The 18,914-nt window shown below is 34.2% G+C and overlaps 1 protein-coding gene across 1 annotated transcript in view; it reads left to right on the forward strand.

The window, feature by feature from the left end:
* Positions 1-18,914, forward strand: part of RAD54B (RAD54 homolog B) — a 101,529-nt gene that overhangs the window by 59,428 nt on the left and 23,187 nt on the right. The window contains exons 4-8 of the mRNA XM_003268318.2: positions 2,538-2,732; positions 6,106-6,387; positions 9,592-9,754; positions 13,365-13,590; positions 14,203-14,410. Coding sequence (XP_003268366.1) covers positions 2,538-2,732; positions 6,106-6,387; positions 9,592-9,754; positions 13,365-13,590; positions 14,203-14,410 — 1,074 coding nt within the window. The remainder of the gene's footprint in view (positions 1-2,537; positions 2,733-6,105; positions 6,388-9,591; positions 9,755-13,364; positions 13,591-14,202; positions 14,411-18,914) is intronic.

Below are 18,914 nucleotides of genomic sequence, written 5' to 3' on the forward strand. Positions count from 1 at the left end.
ATTGCATTCCAGCCTGGGCTACAGAGCAAAACTCTGTCTCAAAAAAAAATGAATAATTATTCCGGATACAAGACCTTTGTCTTGTTCATATGCTGTGAATATTTTACCCCAGCCAGTGGCTTCCCTTTTGTTGTTTTAATGGCATCTTTCAAAAAGCAAAAGTTTTAAATTCTGATAAAAGTTGATTAATAATTTTTGATTTTTATGTTTCGTGCTTTTGTATTCTAAGAAAGCTTTGTATATCCCGAGGTTACAAATATTTTATCCTGTGTTTTCTATTAGAGATTTTTTGTTTTAGGTTTTACATTTAGGTCTATCATTCATTTTGAGTTGAATTTTGTATATGGCGTGACTTAATGGTTGATGTTTATGTTTTCCAAATGTATATCCAGTTGGTTTAGCAATGTTTGTTGAAAAGACTTTCCTTTCCTCATTGAATTTGCTTCCCCACCTTTGTTGAAAATAATTTCGCCATATATGTGTGAGTGGTTCTATTTCTTGCTTCTCTTCCAATGCATTGGAATGTCTATATGTCTTTTTTTGGAGAGGAAGGGCAGTACCAAACTATCTTGATTATTGCAGCATTATTGTAAACATCCAACTTTGTTCTTTTCAAAAATTGCTTTGATTAGTCTACGTTACTTTTATTTCCATATGAATTTTTAAATCAACTTGCCAATTTTACTAAAAATGTCCTGGGATTTTGATTGGTATTGTGTTAAATATATTGATCATTTTGGGAAAAATTACTATCTTAACAAAGTGAATGTTCCAATTCATGAAATAGGAGCTGTGCTTATTTATAAGAGCTTTGTTAATTTTTTTTCAACAAACATTTTAATTTTAATGTAGAGATCTGGGTTATCTTTTGTTAGATATTTTCGAAGTATTTCATATGTCTGTTTTTTGGAGCCACTGTGAATGGAATTTAAAAAATTTTATTTTTGGTTATTTCTTGCTAGTCTATAAGAATACAGTTGATTTTTGCATATGAACCTTGCATCTTGTGACTCTGCTAAATTTATTCTTCTTTATTTTTAGATTCTCTGGGGATTTCTATGTAAATAGTTACATCATCTGTAAATGCTCCTGTTTTATTTCTTCCTTTCTAATCCTTATACTTTGTATGCTTTTATTGCCTTATTCCTATTTAAGTAAATAGGAAAATAGTAAAAAGGAAAAAAAATTACTTCATTTTGTTTTTAAAATTTTATTGTTTTGATAGTTTCCATGGTTCAAATGTGTATGATGTAAAAGACATAGTGAGGAGCTCTTCAGTAATGGGGGGAATGAGATTTTGCTGTCTTCAGCTAAACCACCTTTTATCCAGCCACTGAAAATCTAGTGTGTACAAGTTAGGTGTAAGAAGCAGGAGACAAAATAATTTTAATAATATTTATTCTCATTTCTGCTTTGCTGTTTTATACTTGTTCTTATTTGAAAAAGTAACATATCATATGATCCAACACTTTCACTCCTGGGTATATAGCCAAAAAAAAAAATGAAATTGGCATGTTGAAGGGATATCTGCATTCCCATGTTCCTTGGAGTATTTTTCACAGTAGCCAAGATGTGAAGTCAACTCAAGTGTCCATCAATGGATGAATGGATTAAAAACTTCTTGGTACAGGTACACAGTAGAACACTACTCAGCCTTAAAAAAGAAGGCAATCCTGTCACTTGTGACAACATGGGTAAACCCGGAGGACATTATGCTGAGTGAAATAAGCTGGACACAGAAAGACAATTATTGTGTGATCTCACTTATATGTGGAATTCAAAAAAGTCAAACTCTTAGAAAGTAGAATGATGGTTACCTAGAGTTGGATAGAGGTGTGGGGCATTGGGGAGATGTTGGTCAAAGGATCCGAAATTTCAGTTAAGGAGGAATAAGTTCAAGAAATCTATTGTATAACATGGTGACTATAGTTAATAACAATGTATACTTGAAAAATGCTAAGAAAGTAGTATTTTAAAAAATGTTCTCACCACAAAAAGTATGTGAGGTAATGGATAATATTAGTTTGATTTAGCCATCCCACAGTGTATACATATATCAAAACAGTGTTATGCACCTACATATATATAATTTTTATCAATTAAATAAAAATTTCAGGTTTTACTTTCAGAGAACTCTGTATTCTTTGCCTTTTCTCAGCTTTGTCATATCACTTAATTAAATCAGTTTTGTCAAAATGTGATTTTAGATATTTTTCCATGCTGTAGACATTGAAATAATATCTTAATTTTTAGGGTTTTAAAATGTTTACAGTGATTATTACATTATTCTACTTCAATTGAGTTTATTTGACTTTGGAACAGTAAGACATTTATAGTCATTATACTCGTGGTAATATTAACACCTGATATTTGGATTTCTTAGTTTATAAAATGCCAACATGAGTATGATCAAATATTCTTTCATACTATTTCTTAATATAATCTAATTTTCTTGTGCCTTTTTGTTTTGTTTGAATGACCTTACTACTTAGACATTAAAGTCATTTTTAATAATGTGTTTTTTTTTTTAATTGTAGTTCATTCGGCTTCTAAAGAAGTAGCAGTGTCCAAGGAACAAGAAGAGAAATCTGATAGCCTAGTTAAATATTTCAGTGTTGTTTGGTGTAAGCCTTCAAAGAAAAAACATAAAAAGTGGGAAGGTGATGCTGTTCTTATTGTAAAAGGAAAGTCATTTATATTAAAGAATTTGGAAGGCAAAGACATTGGAAGAGGTATTATGATACTACCTAATGTTTACAGTTTGGCCTGAAATTAGTATGTATCTCTGGTTACATAATTGAAATGTAATTGGGTTTTATAAAGAGATGATAAGGCATTCTTTAATGGATGTTCATGCCTCAACTGTGTATAATACATAAAATAATCTCATAATGGTTAGTGAGTCTGACAATCTTATGGCTTATGCTAGCTCAGTGAAGCAAATACTATCCTATGGTTTCATTTTCTCCAAAAATGGCCAACCAGCTACATACAGTTATTTTGGTACTTTTCTGAGCTTAAATACTAAATTTGACTTGGTATACTTTCTCTCTCTCTCTCTCTTTTTTTTTAAGAATGCTAAGTGGTTAAAATTGAAAAATATGTTGATATCAAGTTGAATGATATGTAATTTCAGCACTACTCAATAATGTTTTGAAAAGCAGAGCAAGGAGATAATGGTTAGGCCTGACCTAGATTAACATATGGAAATTGGAGGTTGCCATTGTTTCTGTTACAAAATGTTGCCAGCATAATTTGTAGTAATACAAGTTAGGCTACAAATTAAGAATGGCTAACACCAACTACAGTGTGTTTGCATTGTCTCAGTTCAATTTTGAGTGTGACCTATAACTATAAAATCTGTTCTATGTGTTTATTTACTTAAAAATATAGTTTATAGTTTTTAATAACTATTATGTGCCAGGCAGTATGCTAGGAATACCAAAGATGATTATAATTTATAATTTAATGGGAGCAAAGCAAAGTAATTGATGATTAGGAAGCAATAATACAGTTGTTTCAATGAGAATTTTTACTAAATGCAGTGGGAGCATAAAAGAACCATTTAATCTGCTCAGGAGGCTAGGGGTAAGCTTGATAGGAGTTACCGTTTAAGGCACTATTTGAAGGATGAATAGTTTTGGAGGTTATAGGTAAGGGCCATGTGCAAGAGAGAATAGCACATGTAAAGGCACAAAAGCAGGAAGGAATTCAAACTAGTTCAGTGTTTCAGGAATGTAGTGTATGAAAGGCCGTGACAGTGTTAAGAGTTGAAGCAAACTAAATTATCTATAATAGAATGTTTTATTTATTATAAAAATATGGAACAACTGTGTATAGTGATTAGAGGAAGTAAAAAGAAAAATATATAGTACACATTCTATGTTGGTTAAGGTAGATTGGGGCTAGATTTTTGGAGAATTTGTTCATGCATTGGTATTGCCTCTTTAGTGAAATTCTAAAGTCAGTGAGAGAGGAAAAATTATCACAATTACTTTGGAATATCTTTTACCCCTAAGGTATTGTATGCATGGTTTTGCATATGTGTAGTTTATAATAAAATGATCTTTCAGTTGCAAGTAACAAAAACTGAAAATTAGGCTTAAAACAGTGGGTTTTTACCCTGACCATGCCAGTAGAATCACCTGAGGTGCTTTTAAGGGTGTAGTGGCTCATGCCTGTAATCTCAGCACTTTGGGAGGCTGAGGGGGAAGGATTGCTTGAGGCTAAGTTCGAGACCAGCCTGGGCAACTTAGCAAAACCTTGTCTATACAAAAAAATAAATTAACCAGGTGTGGTGGCATGCATCTGTAGTTCTAACTACTTGGGAAACTGAGGCAGGAAGATTGCTTGAACCCAGGAGATCAAGGCTGCAGTGAGCCTTGATCCTGCCACTGCACTCCAGCCTGGGCTGGAGAGACCCTGTCTCTTAAAAAAAAAAAAAAAAAAGAAAGAAAAAGAAAAGAAATGCCAATGCCCAGACTCTGACCTTTCTTTGAGGCTCTCATTTATTTGGCCTGTATGGTAGGGAGAGGGACTGAACATAGGTATGTTTTAGGGTTTTCAAAATGAAAATATCCAAACATAGGACTTGGTTGCTTAATTTATAACATTAATAAATGTATTAACCTGAAGTTAATTTTGCAAGTTACTGTCTATAAGCAGTTTTTCTTTTAAATAACTGGGATATACAATATGTAAATTTGTTAATGTAAAGATAGAGGTGCTAAGAAAACCAAAAGCTGGAATGCTAAAATTGCTAATAGCTTGTGATAATGCATCAGGCTCAGTTGGCCATCATTGCATAATACCTAGAAAAAAAAAAACCAGTATGAGAAACAAAGTTTAAGAGTAAAAGAAAAGCTTCTAGCAACTGAGATGTTTGAAAGAGTCATCTTTGGATCAAGATCATCTATGGATCTAAATGAAATGAGAGATCTTGGAATTACACCTACTTTAAAGGTACCTCAAAGTTAAAAGGTTATTCTTGTCTTCCATTTCCATATAAAATTGAGATTAACAGTAATTGGATTTTATGTGAAGATAAAACTATAATCTTCATGAATTTGGATAAGTGAAGGCCAATACTGAATTGGGATGGAGTGATACGTCTTTGACATTGAGCTAAGTAATTTCTTCCTATATCAGAGCATTACAATTAGAAAATATTCCACCATAAATAATTTAGGACTATATATTAAATACAGATTGGCACAGATTATAAATTTTAGGCCAGTTTCAGTAGAGAAAATTTTAGTAATTTCCAACTACTTGAAAAGGGTCATCATATTTTCTAAAATGTGACAGTCTTTTATTATTATTTTTAGAGACTTAAAAGTTTCTGGTATACACAGCTCCTTTGCATGGTAATGGCACAATAACTACACATTTAATAGTTTAATGCATTTAATAGACAAGCATGGAAGTCTAAAATTCCATCTATGTGGTAAATGAACTCATTTTAAGCAGCCTATGACTGACTTATTCATTCTTATATTTCATCAGCACCTTTACACAGCAACACAATAAATGTTCATCAAATTAATAATAATTCAAACAAGCTTAATATTACAAAATATTCCATGTTTTATTAAAGAGTTAGAACATGGAATATCTATGACCTCTTGCCACAACTGTATTTTAACTTTGCTATCTCATGTGAAACAGTCAGTACTAGTTGTGGTAGCAGTTGCTTTTATTGCTAGTTCTCCTTCACATTTCTAGCTGTTTCTAAGTGAAAATAGAGGTACCATGATGTTTCTGTAGTTTATTTACAAGAAAGGAGGATACATATAGCCTATCAAACTATTTTCTTGGCTTAATTTTTCCAGACAGGAGATGGCAAAACTATAGAGTACAATAATCTATATTTTCAATAGTAAAAAAATTCTTGCTTTCTCTAAAGCATGGCTAATTTTATAGCTGTATTATTTCTTTTGATTTTTAGCGTTTTTTTTTAACCAAAATGTTAAATTATGCTTCCATTTTGGCTAATGCATTATACAAGACTATTTACATTCAAAGTGCAGTTTTTTTGTACAGTTATGGGAAGGTGACCATGGTATCATAGAGTGTCAATTAATTTTTTTCTTTCTTAACTTAAAGGCATTGGTTATAAATTCAAAGAGCTTGAAAAGATTGAAGAGGGCCAAACACTGATGATTTGTGGAAAAGAAATTGAAGTCATGGGTATAATCTCTCCAGATGACTTCACCAGTGGCAGGTGTTTTCAGCTTGGAGGAGGAAGTACTGCTATCTCGCGTTCTTCTCAGGTTGCCAGGAAATGTTTCTCTAACCCTTTCAAAAGTGTTTGTAAACCAAGTTCAAAGGAAAATAGACAGAATGATTTCCAAAATTGCAAACCACGCCATGACCCATATACGCCAAGTAAGATTTTAAAAATAATTTGAATTTTCTGTTTTTACTGTCAAAATGTTTTTTGTATGTGAATTTGAAGTTTAAATTTTGTTTTAAAAGTTTTAGGTGAAAGTATACATTATTCTTGAGATATATAATCGGACATAAGAGATAATGTTGAAGTCAAATAACAATATAGTTTGGGAATTATTTCATATGTAAATGAATAATTCCAAGAATACAATAATAAAAGTACTGTACATGTGTTGAAGGAAACATATCTAAATTGTATGTATATACATTACACATACATGTGTATAATTTTGAATAAAATCTGACTTTTTAGTAAGGACAGAAATTAGTAAATGTATTAATCTGGACTATGATTATACTTCTAGTTTGAGGACTGTATGCCTTGATCACAAGCATTAGTGTATAAAAATATTGAATGGTAAGATTTCATGCAAAGTCCAAATTTTACTGGTGAAAGTTCCATTCAGTCAGTTAATTTTCACACTGATGAATGCAATTTTAAAAATCATGTTAAAAAAAAAGAAACCTAGATTGTATCTGATTGTTCTTTTATTTGACTGTTCACTCAGCAGGTATTTCTTGATTGCCTTTTATGGGTTGGGCCTAAAGATAAAACTGTCATCACAGAGCTTCTCATTTGGTGAGGGGAAGGACAAGTAATCTGAATCAAAGTATAGTGTAGTAGATGTGAAAGTTGAGACAAAGAGGTGACTTCTTTCCTCACAACAGCAAGTGTATAAAGTAATGATTATTTTTCCCCATTGCAAGTATTATGGAAACAAGTTTTGAAGTAAAGAGGTCTTTGAGATCATTTAGTCTCTTCACTTTGCATTGGAGGAAACTGAGGCCCAGGAAGATGAACCGACTTACCTAAATACAAATAATCAACGGCATTATTGGGACAAAACCCCACAATTAAAAATTCTTAGTTCTATATTAGCTTATCCCAAAGACTTAGTTGAAATATAGGGAGTGGAAGCTGATGCAGCTGAATTTTCCCTTTTTGTCCAAATACTTTGTCTGTTCCACCAGCTCTTTTAACAATCCCCCTCCTCTTTATTCTCCTTTCTCTTTGTACTTTTACTATTACACAATACAGGGCTGTGGGGAACTGAAAAGAATACTGTGCTTATTCAGAGATCTGAGTACGAATCATGGTTTTGCCACTGAACTAACTGGTTCTTTGACCTCTTGGGGGTAGTCACTAACCTTCCTAATGTTTTGCCTACTCATGTGTAAAACGTGGGTCATAATAACCACCATAGAGATTTAGTGTGTCTAGTATATACTCTTTCCAGGAAATACTTGTTGAGTGAGTGAATGAAACATTTTATTTTGGTATTTATGTGTTGTGTGTATGTGATGTAAATGTATATATATCCGTGTACATGTGAATTATATATGTGTGTGTGTGTGTGTGTGTGTGTGTGTGTATAAAAGCACTTCGGGTAAATAGTAAATGGTTAATTATTCTCATGTATTTATCTTATGCCAAGGATAGAATTAGGTTGTAGACTTTAATGCCTGAGACATGTTGTTAGTATTAAACGATCATCTTCATCATTGTGAAGATAAAGAAACATCTTAAAATTTGAACTAGTGTTCTATTATTTTGACTGTTTAGGTTTCTCTTTCTTGAAGATGGGCCTTTTATTAGGTGATTTATAATCCTATAGTCCTTTTTGCTTGGGCAGTATGTGATTTTTCACCTCTATCTTCTCTTTTTCCTTGTTGTCCTTTTTAAAAGATAGAAAAATAATGGGGCCATTTCTTGACTGGAAATCCACAAGGAGTACACTCTTACTTTGCTACAGTGATATAGAGGAAAGCCAAGGACTACATTTCCCATTTTTACTTCGTAGTCTCCTACCTAACAGGAATTGACCTCAAAGATGAAAGTTCATTTCAGTTACTCAGAAACCTAGGAAGATGCACAGAAAACTTATCCTCTGGGTATTTGTTAATGGTAAACATGACTAAACTCTTATTCCTGTGACAGTATAGTTCCACACTGATGAATATTTACATAGTCTACTGGAATCTATTTCTTTTTATCTCCTCATCTCCTCATTCTTCTTTCTTTTTTTATCTAATTCAATTTTTATAAACATGATGTAGGCATGCAAATATATCCCCAAAATAATTTTGGTGAGTTTATTATCTAATTTCAGATTTATCAATTGAGACCTGCCTTCTAGTTATATTTGATTTTGCCTTTTTGGGTGATATTTTAGTAAATCTTTTAAATTGTGTTAGCATAGTTTTGAAGAATTACATTGTTATTCTATGATGACTTCATGCTGCTTTAAAGAGGTTCATGAAGCTGGGTGCAGTGGCTCATGCCTTTAATCCCAGCACTTTGGGAGGCTGAGGTGGGCAGATCACTTGAGGTCAGGAGTTCATGACCAGCCTGGCTAACATGGTGAAACCCTGCCTCTATTAAAAATACAAAAATTAGCTGGGTGTGGTGGCACGAACCTGTAATCCCAGCTACTTGGGAGGCTGAGGCACGACAATTGCTTGAACCTGGGAGGCGGAGGTTGCAGTGAGCTGAGATCACACCACTGCAATCCACCCTGGGCAACAGAGTGAGACTCTGTCCTCCCGCCCCCCCAAAAAAAGCTTTATGAACTTGACATTCATGAATGTAGTAATTAACTTCAAGCAAATAATAGTGGCTAAGTCAATGGAAAATTTATCGTTTTCTCTCAGTTCTAATTAATAGGAGTAGTGATCATTGTTAGTGTGTTTAGGACTGAAAAGATAGAAAGCCTATATGTTAAATTTGGGGAGACTTTTCAGAATGAGAAGCTGTGAACACTGGCAAATGCATCTTGGCAAAATTCCAACCTGTGCTTTCAGTTGGAAATAGTTCTCTTTGCTCTGAATACTGAACTATTGAATGTTGTGGCTTATTGAATTCCTTACTAGACAATAGTGAATTTCAGTGCTTTCAAAGCACTTTTGGGTATATGAAGTTTGGAAGGCTCTTCGTAATTCTTTGCATGAAATCGTTCATCAGTAAGGCATGAGATTTTCTTTTTAAATTTTATGCCCTTGGGTAACATTACTGTGACTAAATTTTGGACTTTTTGGCCACAGATGATGGCAAACATTTCTATCTTAGGGTAATGAAAACAAGATAATGTTGGTTGCTGAAAAAGTGAAATTACAATACTTGTACTTTTACAATTTTTTAAGATTCCCTCGTTATGCCACGACCAGATAAGAATCACCAGTGGGTATTCAATAAGAACTGTTTCCCTCTTGTGGATGTAGTGATTGATCCTTACCTTGTATATCATCTTCGACCACATCAGAAAGAAGGAATCATATTCCTTTATGAATGTGTAATGGGAATGAGGTAGGAAAATAAATCATTTGTTTAATCTAATCTGAATTTTGATTTAACCTGTAACACAATAATGGTTTTCTAAGAAGATCCTGATATAATGAGTCCTGAGGGTACACTATGAATTTCAATTGGTAGGAACAGTGAATAGTGCTTAACATGTGCATTTATTCCAAAAGTGGTTCTTGATAGATGCCATGTGCCAAACATACTGCTAGGAGGTGGGCATATAGGAATCAGGACCATGGTCCTTACTTTTAAGTGGCTTTTAAAGTATTTGAGTAAACAGATAAATGCAATTGACCTTAATGTGGTATAATAAAAGCTCACTGACTGCTAGTATGGTAAAGGGTCATAAGAGCAAGTGAAAGAGGCTTTTAATTCTGGTTATAATTTTTTTTTTTTTTTTTTGAGACAGAGTCTTGCTATGTTGCCCAGACTGGAGTGCAATGGCGTTATCTTGGCTCACTGCAATCTCCATCTCCCAAGTTCAAGTGATTCTTGCGTCTCAGCCTCCTGAGTAGCTAGGATTACAGGCGTGCTCCACCATGCCTGGCTAATTTTTGTATTTTTAGTAGAGACGGGGTTTCACCATGTTGGCCAGGCTGGTCTTGAACTCTTGACCTCAAGTGATCCACCCACCTCAGCCTCCCAAAGTGCTAGGATTACAGGCATAAGCCACTGCACCTGGCCTGGTAATGAGAATTTTGGAAAAAGATTTTCTTCTGTCTCTACATCTGAAAACAGAAAAAAGTTTCTTCTTCCCTTTTGCATTTTCTGATTAAAGAATAGTAGTATCTTAAAGATATTTTAGAGGACACAAAAAAACAGGAGAAAAAAAGAATCAAAGGCTCCTGCTAACATTTCTTCCAGTCTTTTTTGTTTATTTGTTTGTTTTGGTTTTGTTTTGCCTTGTTTATAAATGCCAAGACCCTTGAATTTAAAATTTGTCCTTTAAAGGTAGTTGGAAATGAAATTCTCCCCAACTCTAAGAACTCCTTGAATGATGACAAGTTAAGGGAATACTGTCTTCCAGAAACTGTTAACTAGACTCATATTTCCTCCCAAATCTGCTTTTTCTTTCGAAGGTCTTATCTCAGTTGGTCTGTGAATCATCTTTGATTTCTTCTCTCTTACATTCTGAATCTAGTCAAACCTGAACTTTTAATTATTTTAACCTCCTAAATATTGTTTCCTAATCTTTTCTGTCATTCCACTGCAGCGTCTCTAGTAACCGATGTCATAAAAATATCATATTTTATCTAGACTATTGCAATGGCTTCTAACTTGTATATTTGCTTCTGATGCTTCTCAAATGTATTTTACTTAAAGCCACCAACTTGAGTTTTCTGAAAAACAGTTCTGAACATGGCATTCCCTTATTTAAAATCATTCAGAGACTCTCAGAACTCAGAACAGTGTTTCCCAAACTGTGATCCCTACTCCACTGGCAGTATATGGGACCATTTTGAGGTGGCAAGTGGACAAGCCTTTAAACAAAATTTGAATAGTAGCATATTTAGTTAATTATTAGAAAAATAGGCTGGGCATGGTGGCTTACACCTGTAATCCCAGCACTTTCGGAGGCCAAGGCAGGCGGATCACTTGAGGTCGGGAGTTCAAGACTAGCCTGGCCAACATGATGAAATCCCGTCTCTACTAAAAATACAAAAATTAGCTGGGTGTGGTGGCAGGCACCTATAATCCTAGCTACTCAGGAGGCTGAGGCAGGAGAATCACTTGAATCCAGGAGGTGGAGGTTGCAGTGAGCCAAGATAGTGCCACTGCACTCCAGCCTGGGTGACAGAGCAAGACTCTGTCTGGAGAGAAAAAAAAAAAAAAAAAAGAAAAATAGCACATTAAACTTTTGGTTTCACAGATAAATTATGCTTAGAGTTTTCTTTTCAAATTTAAGTTAAAATGGTTTGAAGAAAAATAATAAATAATATATAGTATCACAGATATGACAACAAATCGTGATGGTAGTCATGAAATACTGGTGTTTGGGAGATGCTGATCTATAAGATACAGTCTAAACTCTCAAGGATAAGTATCCTCCTCTTTTGTCTTCTACCTACCATGCTAGTTCAAGCCCCAACTATATTCAGCTGCCTAATTAGTGTAGTAATTATTTACCCTTTACAATTTTGCTCAAGGTCCATCTTCTCCATAAAGGCTTCCTGTTTGCTCCCTTCTCTTTGTCATGAAAGGATGAATCTGGATTTTCTCTTTGCTATTCACTGTATCTCATTGGGCTGACATTTGGTCCTTTGTTGCCAAAGTATTGATCTAAAACAGCCACCTAAATAGTAGCTGTAATTTATGTTGGTAATTTTTTTCTCTATACCTTGAAATGGAACACATATATAAAATTGCATGTTGGTTCTTAATTTCTACTAAGAAGAAATACAATTAACTAACAAACTACAATTGACTCTTGAACAACTCAGGAGTTAGGGGTGCTGACCCACTGTGTAGTCAAAAATCTGCATATAACTTTTGCAGAAACTTAACTAATAAACTACCATTCACTGGAAGCCTTACTGATAACATAAACACTCAATTTACACATAATTTCATATACTATATGTATTATATACTGTATTTTTACAATAAAGCCAGAAAAAAGAAAACATGAAGAAAACCATAAGGAAGAGAAAATGTATTTACTATTCATTAAGAGGAAATGGATCATCATAAAGGTCTTCATCCTTATCATGTTGAGTAGGCTGAGGAAAAGGAGGAAGAGGAAGGGTTGGTTTGGTTATCTCAGGAGTGGCAGAGGTGGCGGAAGAGGTGGAGGAGATAGAAGGGAGGCAAGAGAGGTAGGCACACTCATTTATAACATTTTTGAAAAAAACCCATATATAAGTGGACTTTCACAGTTCAAACCCTTCTTGTTCAGTGGTCAACTGTATACTTATATATTTTTGTAATATCCTTAATTCCCTTGGACTTTCTTAACTTTAAAAATATCAAACATACACTTCTAAGGTCTTTAAAAATATAAAGTGGCATAAAAATACATGGTCTTACTAATAATATCTCTAATAACATTTAATTTTAAATTATGTAACTTAGTAGGTCTGTAGGATAACAACTTTTACTAAATTGTGTATTATATCAAGTGTTTAGTGTTTAATTTTTTTATGAAGCAGGGAGCTATTTTTGTTGAGGACTTCATTTACTGACAGAATCATAAAATACAGCTCAGTAGATCTTGCTGATTAAATATAATACAACAATATATTTTAAACTGTTTTGATATCTGAAACCAATGAAAATCACTCAACTCTTAGTGATGAGAAACACAGTTATAGTTAAATTATCCATATGCAGATATAAAATTGGAATTCATTTCTAGCCTCTAAATATGTACATGTAATAGTAGCAGATGATTTAGATTCAACTCTCTAATTTCAGATTTATGTTTTGGTAATTTAGTTGACAATATGTAATGGATATAATTATCAAAGATGCAAAAGATGTGTTGTAAATTAGCTAATGAAGTACTAAAAGTCTTCAGTGTCATTACAAAATATCAATTTCTGGTTCTTGATGATTTTAAGAGCATAAAATACTTTTCTATTGTGATTAAAGGAAGTAAAATTATTTCTAACAGAATGAATGGCAGATGTGGAGCTATTCTTGCTGATGAAATGGGTTTAGGGAAAACATTGCAATGTATTTCGCTAATCTGGACCCTGCAGTGTCAGGGACCCTATGGAGGCAAGCCAGTAATAAAGAAGACACTAATTGTCACACCTGGAAGCTTGGTGAATAATTGGAAGAAAGAATTTCAAAAATGGCTAGGAAGTGAAAGGATCAAGATATTTACTGTTGATCAGGTAAGAAACTTAAAAGTTTAGCCTTAGTCATTTAAAAAAAATGTAGTTTTTCAAATCAGTAATTCAGTTTTTACTTGTTAACTCCCTAACCCGTTTGCACAAAAATGGAGTCTTAGCTTACATTTTGGTTTTGAGTTGTTATGGACTGAATGTTTGTGTTCCCCAGATTCATATGTTGAAACCTTAACTTTCAATATAGCAGTATTAGGAGGTGGGCTTGGGAGGTAATTAGGTTTAGATGAGGTCGTGAGGGTAGAGCCACGTGATGAAATTAGTGCCCTGTAACAAGAGCAAGAGACACCAGAACTTCCTTTCTCTACCATGTGAGGATACAGTAAGAAAGCATTCTTCTGCAAGCCAGGAAGAGGGCTCTTACCAGAATCCAACCATGCTAGCACCCTGATCTTAGACTTTCCACCAGAACTGTGAGAAATAAATGTCTGTTGTTTAAGCCACCCAATCTATGGTATTTTGTTTATAGCAGCCTCAGTTGACTAAGACAGAGTTAACATATTCCGATTCTTAATAAGTGACTGTCAGGAATAGGCTGCTTAAATTTGATTTCATATAGTTTCTGTTCCTGATTTTTAAAGTACTATCTTTTTTCCTTAGGACCACAAAGTTGAAGAATTCATCAAGTCTATATTTTATTCTGTTCTTATTATCAGTTATGAAATGTTACTTCGTTCCCTGGATCAAATTAAGAATATAAAATTTGATCTTCTAATCTGTGATGAGGGGCATCGTTTGAAGAACAGTGCCATTAAGACAACTACAGCCCTCATTAGCCTTTCTTGTGAGAAAAGAATAATTCTAACTGGTCAGTATTCAGTTTGGGGAAGATATTTTGGAATTTTTGCCTAGTGAACATACAGACTTGTACTATGATGCTTAACATTCAAATAACTGATGGTGTTGGATGGAATTTATACTAATAAACCTGTGTTAATTAACTCTTGGTAGGATTCTGAATCTTCAAATCCATGTGTAATTTTCTGTAGCCCAGACTTTGGGGTTTTTTAGGAATAAACACAATGATATCATGATAAGGAATTTAGGAGATCAGACTGGATTGCTTGTGCTTGGTTCCCGAGTCTGACATAGCTGTACAACTTGGAGCAAATTATTTAGTGTCTCTGTGCCTCAGTTTTTTTTAATCTCTAAAATAGGGATGATAATACCATCTAACTTTGTAGAGTTCTCGTGAGGGTCAGAAGAGTTAATCAATGTAAAGTTCTTGGGAAACTACCTGACACGTGGTAAGTGTTTAATATAAATATCAGTTATTTATAACTACCTGACATGTGGTAAGTTTAATATAAATATCAGTTATTTTTATATGTATATGCTACATATGCATGGTTTATTGTTGGACAAAGCTTCTGGACCCAACTGTCTGGAAAGGTGGAATGGATGGTAAATACGGGAATCCTCTTCTACCTTTTTATTTAAGGCCTAGACTGGAGTATGATCTAAGTAGCTCAGTGTAGCTTTTCTTCCATATCTCATCTTGGTCTTGTATGGCCCTTCCAATTTGCCATTGTGTCAGCAGAATAAAGAAGAGAATTGTATTCATTACTAATATTTACAATTCCCCTATTTTCTACTTGGGGCTCCATTTTCCCTACCATCTTCAGCCCTTTTGGAAGGAATGGTCAGGATATGATTATTCTTACTGTGTCATCATCATTTTTTTCCTCATGTGTTGTTTATGCATGTCACAGCTCTCCTCTGAAGTTAAATGAGGAGAGAGAAGGAATATGACCAAAAACTTGTACCTCCTTCCTATACCGATAGGGCGGAAATATGTCGCAGAACAACAGAGAGGAGAAAACTCCTCCTCTTCTGTTCTTACTGTGTTGGGGTGGGGAAGATTATCCACCTTTAAGAAATTCCTCGTCATTTGACTTCCAATTTGTATAGGAGGATTGTATTAACCATTATCAAAAGCGATTTTTAAAATGATCTGTACTTTAAAAAAATGATTTTGGGAAATGCTAAATGACCTTTTTATTTTTTGAATTTAATCACGATGATAAAGACAAAAGGACTAGGGTCAAATTTCATAGTTATACCCCCAAGATTTACTAGGTGCCCAACGAATGTTTGTCAATAATAGTGAAGTGGAAACCAAAGAATAGGAAAAGTAGTGTTGAATATTTATAAAATGCCATTTTTAAAGGAAAAAATGAGTCAGGGAAATAGGAACCATAATCTGAATGATTTTCATGTCTTTGGCTGTTTGAGAAGCTGAGTGGATTCGTTATACTTGATTTCCAATGCTGCAGTTAAGATTTCTTTACTGGCCTTTGATCTTGAGATCACTGGAGCCAGAAAAGTAATGAAAAAAAAAAAAAAAAAAGAGTTAGCTGCATTTAGTAACACTGAGTTAGAAGAGAAAAAGACTGTTCCTTCTTACTGCTTAAGATGGGGGTCAATATTGCTTAAAGAATAGTTGCAGATATAAAGTAAAAATGTTTAGCACTAGAGGGGAGGAGAAAAAGAAATAAAAAGAGTGAGAAATAAAATTTACTGAAAAGTACTGAAGATAAGAAATAAAAGTAGTTCCCTTCCTCACTTGAAAATCATAATTTTCTGTAGCAAAAATATATAGTTTTATTGATATTCTCAATGATAAGCAAATACTAATGTAACATTCCAAATTAAATTTAATCTGCAGTAGAAAATTGATCTAGGATTTCATTCAGCAAGAATGTCTTGATAGCAACCAGTGAGATTGTTTCATTTGTGGCATTAGTATTGTCCTCTGTATCCTTTGTCAATCTTAGCTTGTTTCTGTTTTGCTGTCCTTATCACTCTTATCCCCTGAGCTATGAATTTAGGTAAAAACTAGCCCTAACTAACCTTCTTAATTTAGAAATACTGATAGTTGGTTTCTGTCTTCTTAGAATTGCCTGAATGAAGTCTTTGCTTTTATGGGCAAGATGTTTTACCCCAAGATGATTTGTTCCTTATTATGAAAGTACATGTTTGTATAGGAGTATGTACAGTGATATATACATGATAGGTGCTCAATAACTAAGAATCAAATGAAAATAATTTTGATTTTGTTTCCTTGTATTATCTAGCCCAGTGCTGTGGAGTTAATATTTACTGGAAAATGGTTAGGATTCAGTTTGATTGATAGAGGGGTATTAGTCTTCTAGCACTGCCATAGCAAAAGACCACAGACTAATCAACAGACATTTATTTTCTCACAGTTCTCGAGGCTGGAAGTCCAAGATCAAGATGTCAGCAGGTTTGGTTTCTATTGAGGTCTCCCTACTTGGCTTGCAGACAGCTGCCTTCTCCCTATGTCCTCATGTACTCTATCCTCTTTGCAAATGTATTCGTGGAGTATTTCTCTCTCTTCTTATAAGGACACCAGTCATTTTGGATTAGGGCCCCATCCTTAGGACCTCATTTAACCTTAATTACCTTCTTAAAGGTCCTATCTCCAAAAATAGTCACATTGGGGATTAGAGCTTCAACATAGGAATTTTAGGGAGATACAGTTCAGCCCACAATTAAGAGCTGAATGATTATTATAAGATCTTCGATGCCCTTTCATTATATCATAGAAAAGATAAATCTGAATTTTGAAGCAAAATTCTTATTACAGACCGAAAATTTAAAAACACACATACTGCTATTGAATGTTTAGAAACTAGAGAACAGAAATCATCGTCCAACCTCACCTTCTTAATTGTTAGCACCTGACATTTTATTATTTGTACATACACACAGAGAGCATACCTGCAAATTTTAAAATTCTTTACACGTACATACAAAACACATCTTTTTGCACATACACATGTGTACATCAAAATATCTTTCATATAAACATTTTTCTATAATGCATAATCTTGAAAACTATTCTTACAATTTAAGATTAGGTTGTTTTTAATTCTTTACTGTTATAAATAATGTGGTGAATATCTACAAGCATATACTTTTTCTGTATAGATTCCTAGAAGTGGGCTTATAGGATTAAAAGGAAAAATATAAATGTATATAAAAAGCTCTCAGAGCTTTCTATGGAGGTTACAGGAGGATATAGATGTAGGTTATTGACAGTGTTGGGTTGGATGGTAGATTTATTTCTTAAAAAAAAAAAAAAAAACCAAAAAACAAAGAAAAAGCTTTTTTTTTGTAGGGATAGGGTGGAGGTAGGGAAGAGAAAGAGTCCTTTCATTTTCTCAGAAGTTTCTTTCCCATACTCTTGAAGATAGTCTTAGTAAGTACACCAAGTTGACTTGAAAATCTTTAGTTTTTTCTTTTTTTCTTCTACAGGTTTTACCTAGTCTAGAATTATAGCACTGAAATAGCAAATGGGGGTCTAAATTACCACTAGAAAGCAATGTGACAAACTCTTACAATGATGCTATACTATACTATTGGTTCTCTCTTGTAGCCATATTCCCCTTATCATCTTTTTCCCCCCCTTCCTTACTCTTTTTTCCTTGTTCTTTTCTGCCCTAAATCCTTTTTACTATTCCCTTCTTGTGTTCTGCTTTTCTTCTTTTGTCCAGTTTTGCTCTTGCTTCTTCCCTTTGTTATATCAGTTGGGATGATTTCAGATGCTGGTAACAGATGATCTGAATCAGATGTGCTTATTCCCCCATATAACTGGAAGTCTAAAGGTAGGGCAGGCTACAGCAACCCAACGTTGTCATCAAGGATTCTGGTTCTTTATGTCTTCTGCTCTGCCATATTTGGTGTTGGCTTCATCCTCAGGTTGGTAGCAAGTGACTGCAGCAGTTCCAGACATCACAGCTAGATGTGATGATATCCAGAGGAGAACAGGACTGGCTCTTCTTGTTTCTCTAAATGTTTAAGAGTGAGGAAACTTTCCCCAAAGCCCCTCTGTGATGACTTCTCATGTCTCATTGGCCAGGATGAGTCACATGCTACTGATGGAACTTCTTGGTGCCCATTCTAGCTCTCCTTTTCTGGGCTGTTGTATCCATCGTTTAGCTGCTGGTACTATTGATTAAACTACTTAGAACCCCTTCCTTTTCTGGAGAATTATCTTTGATTGAATGACAGCTGTATTCTCCTCTATAGTTTGCAATCAACGATTGACTGATTTAGGGGTAAGCAGCAAATGGCAGCTCCCTTGCCTTAGAGTAATTTCAGGACCAGCATTATGGTGCAGTTTATGCTCTAGAGCTCCCTGTAATTTAGCTCAAGCTAAATTATAGCTGAGGCCATTCTTGCTTAGTTTCTTCCCCTACCATTTTCTGATTCCATTATTCCCTTTCTCGTGAGAGCTCTCCCTCTGTAAATCACGTGCAAACAAATCACTGTCTTAGGCTCTGCTT

This window comes from Nomascus leucogenys, chromosome 16 (assembly GCF_006542625.1).
Source record: "Nomascus leucogenys isolate Asia chromosome 16, Asia_NLE_v1, whole genome shotgun sequence".
Lineage (NCBI taxonomy): Eukaryota > Metazoa > Chordata > Mammalia > Primates > Hylobatidae > Nomascus > Nomascus leucogenys.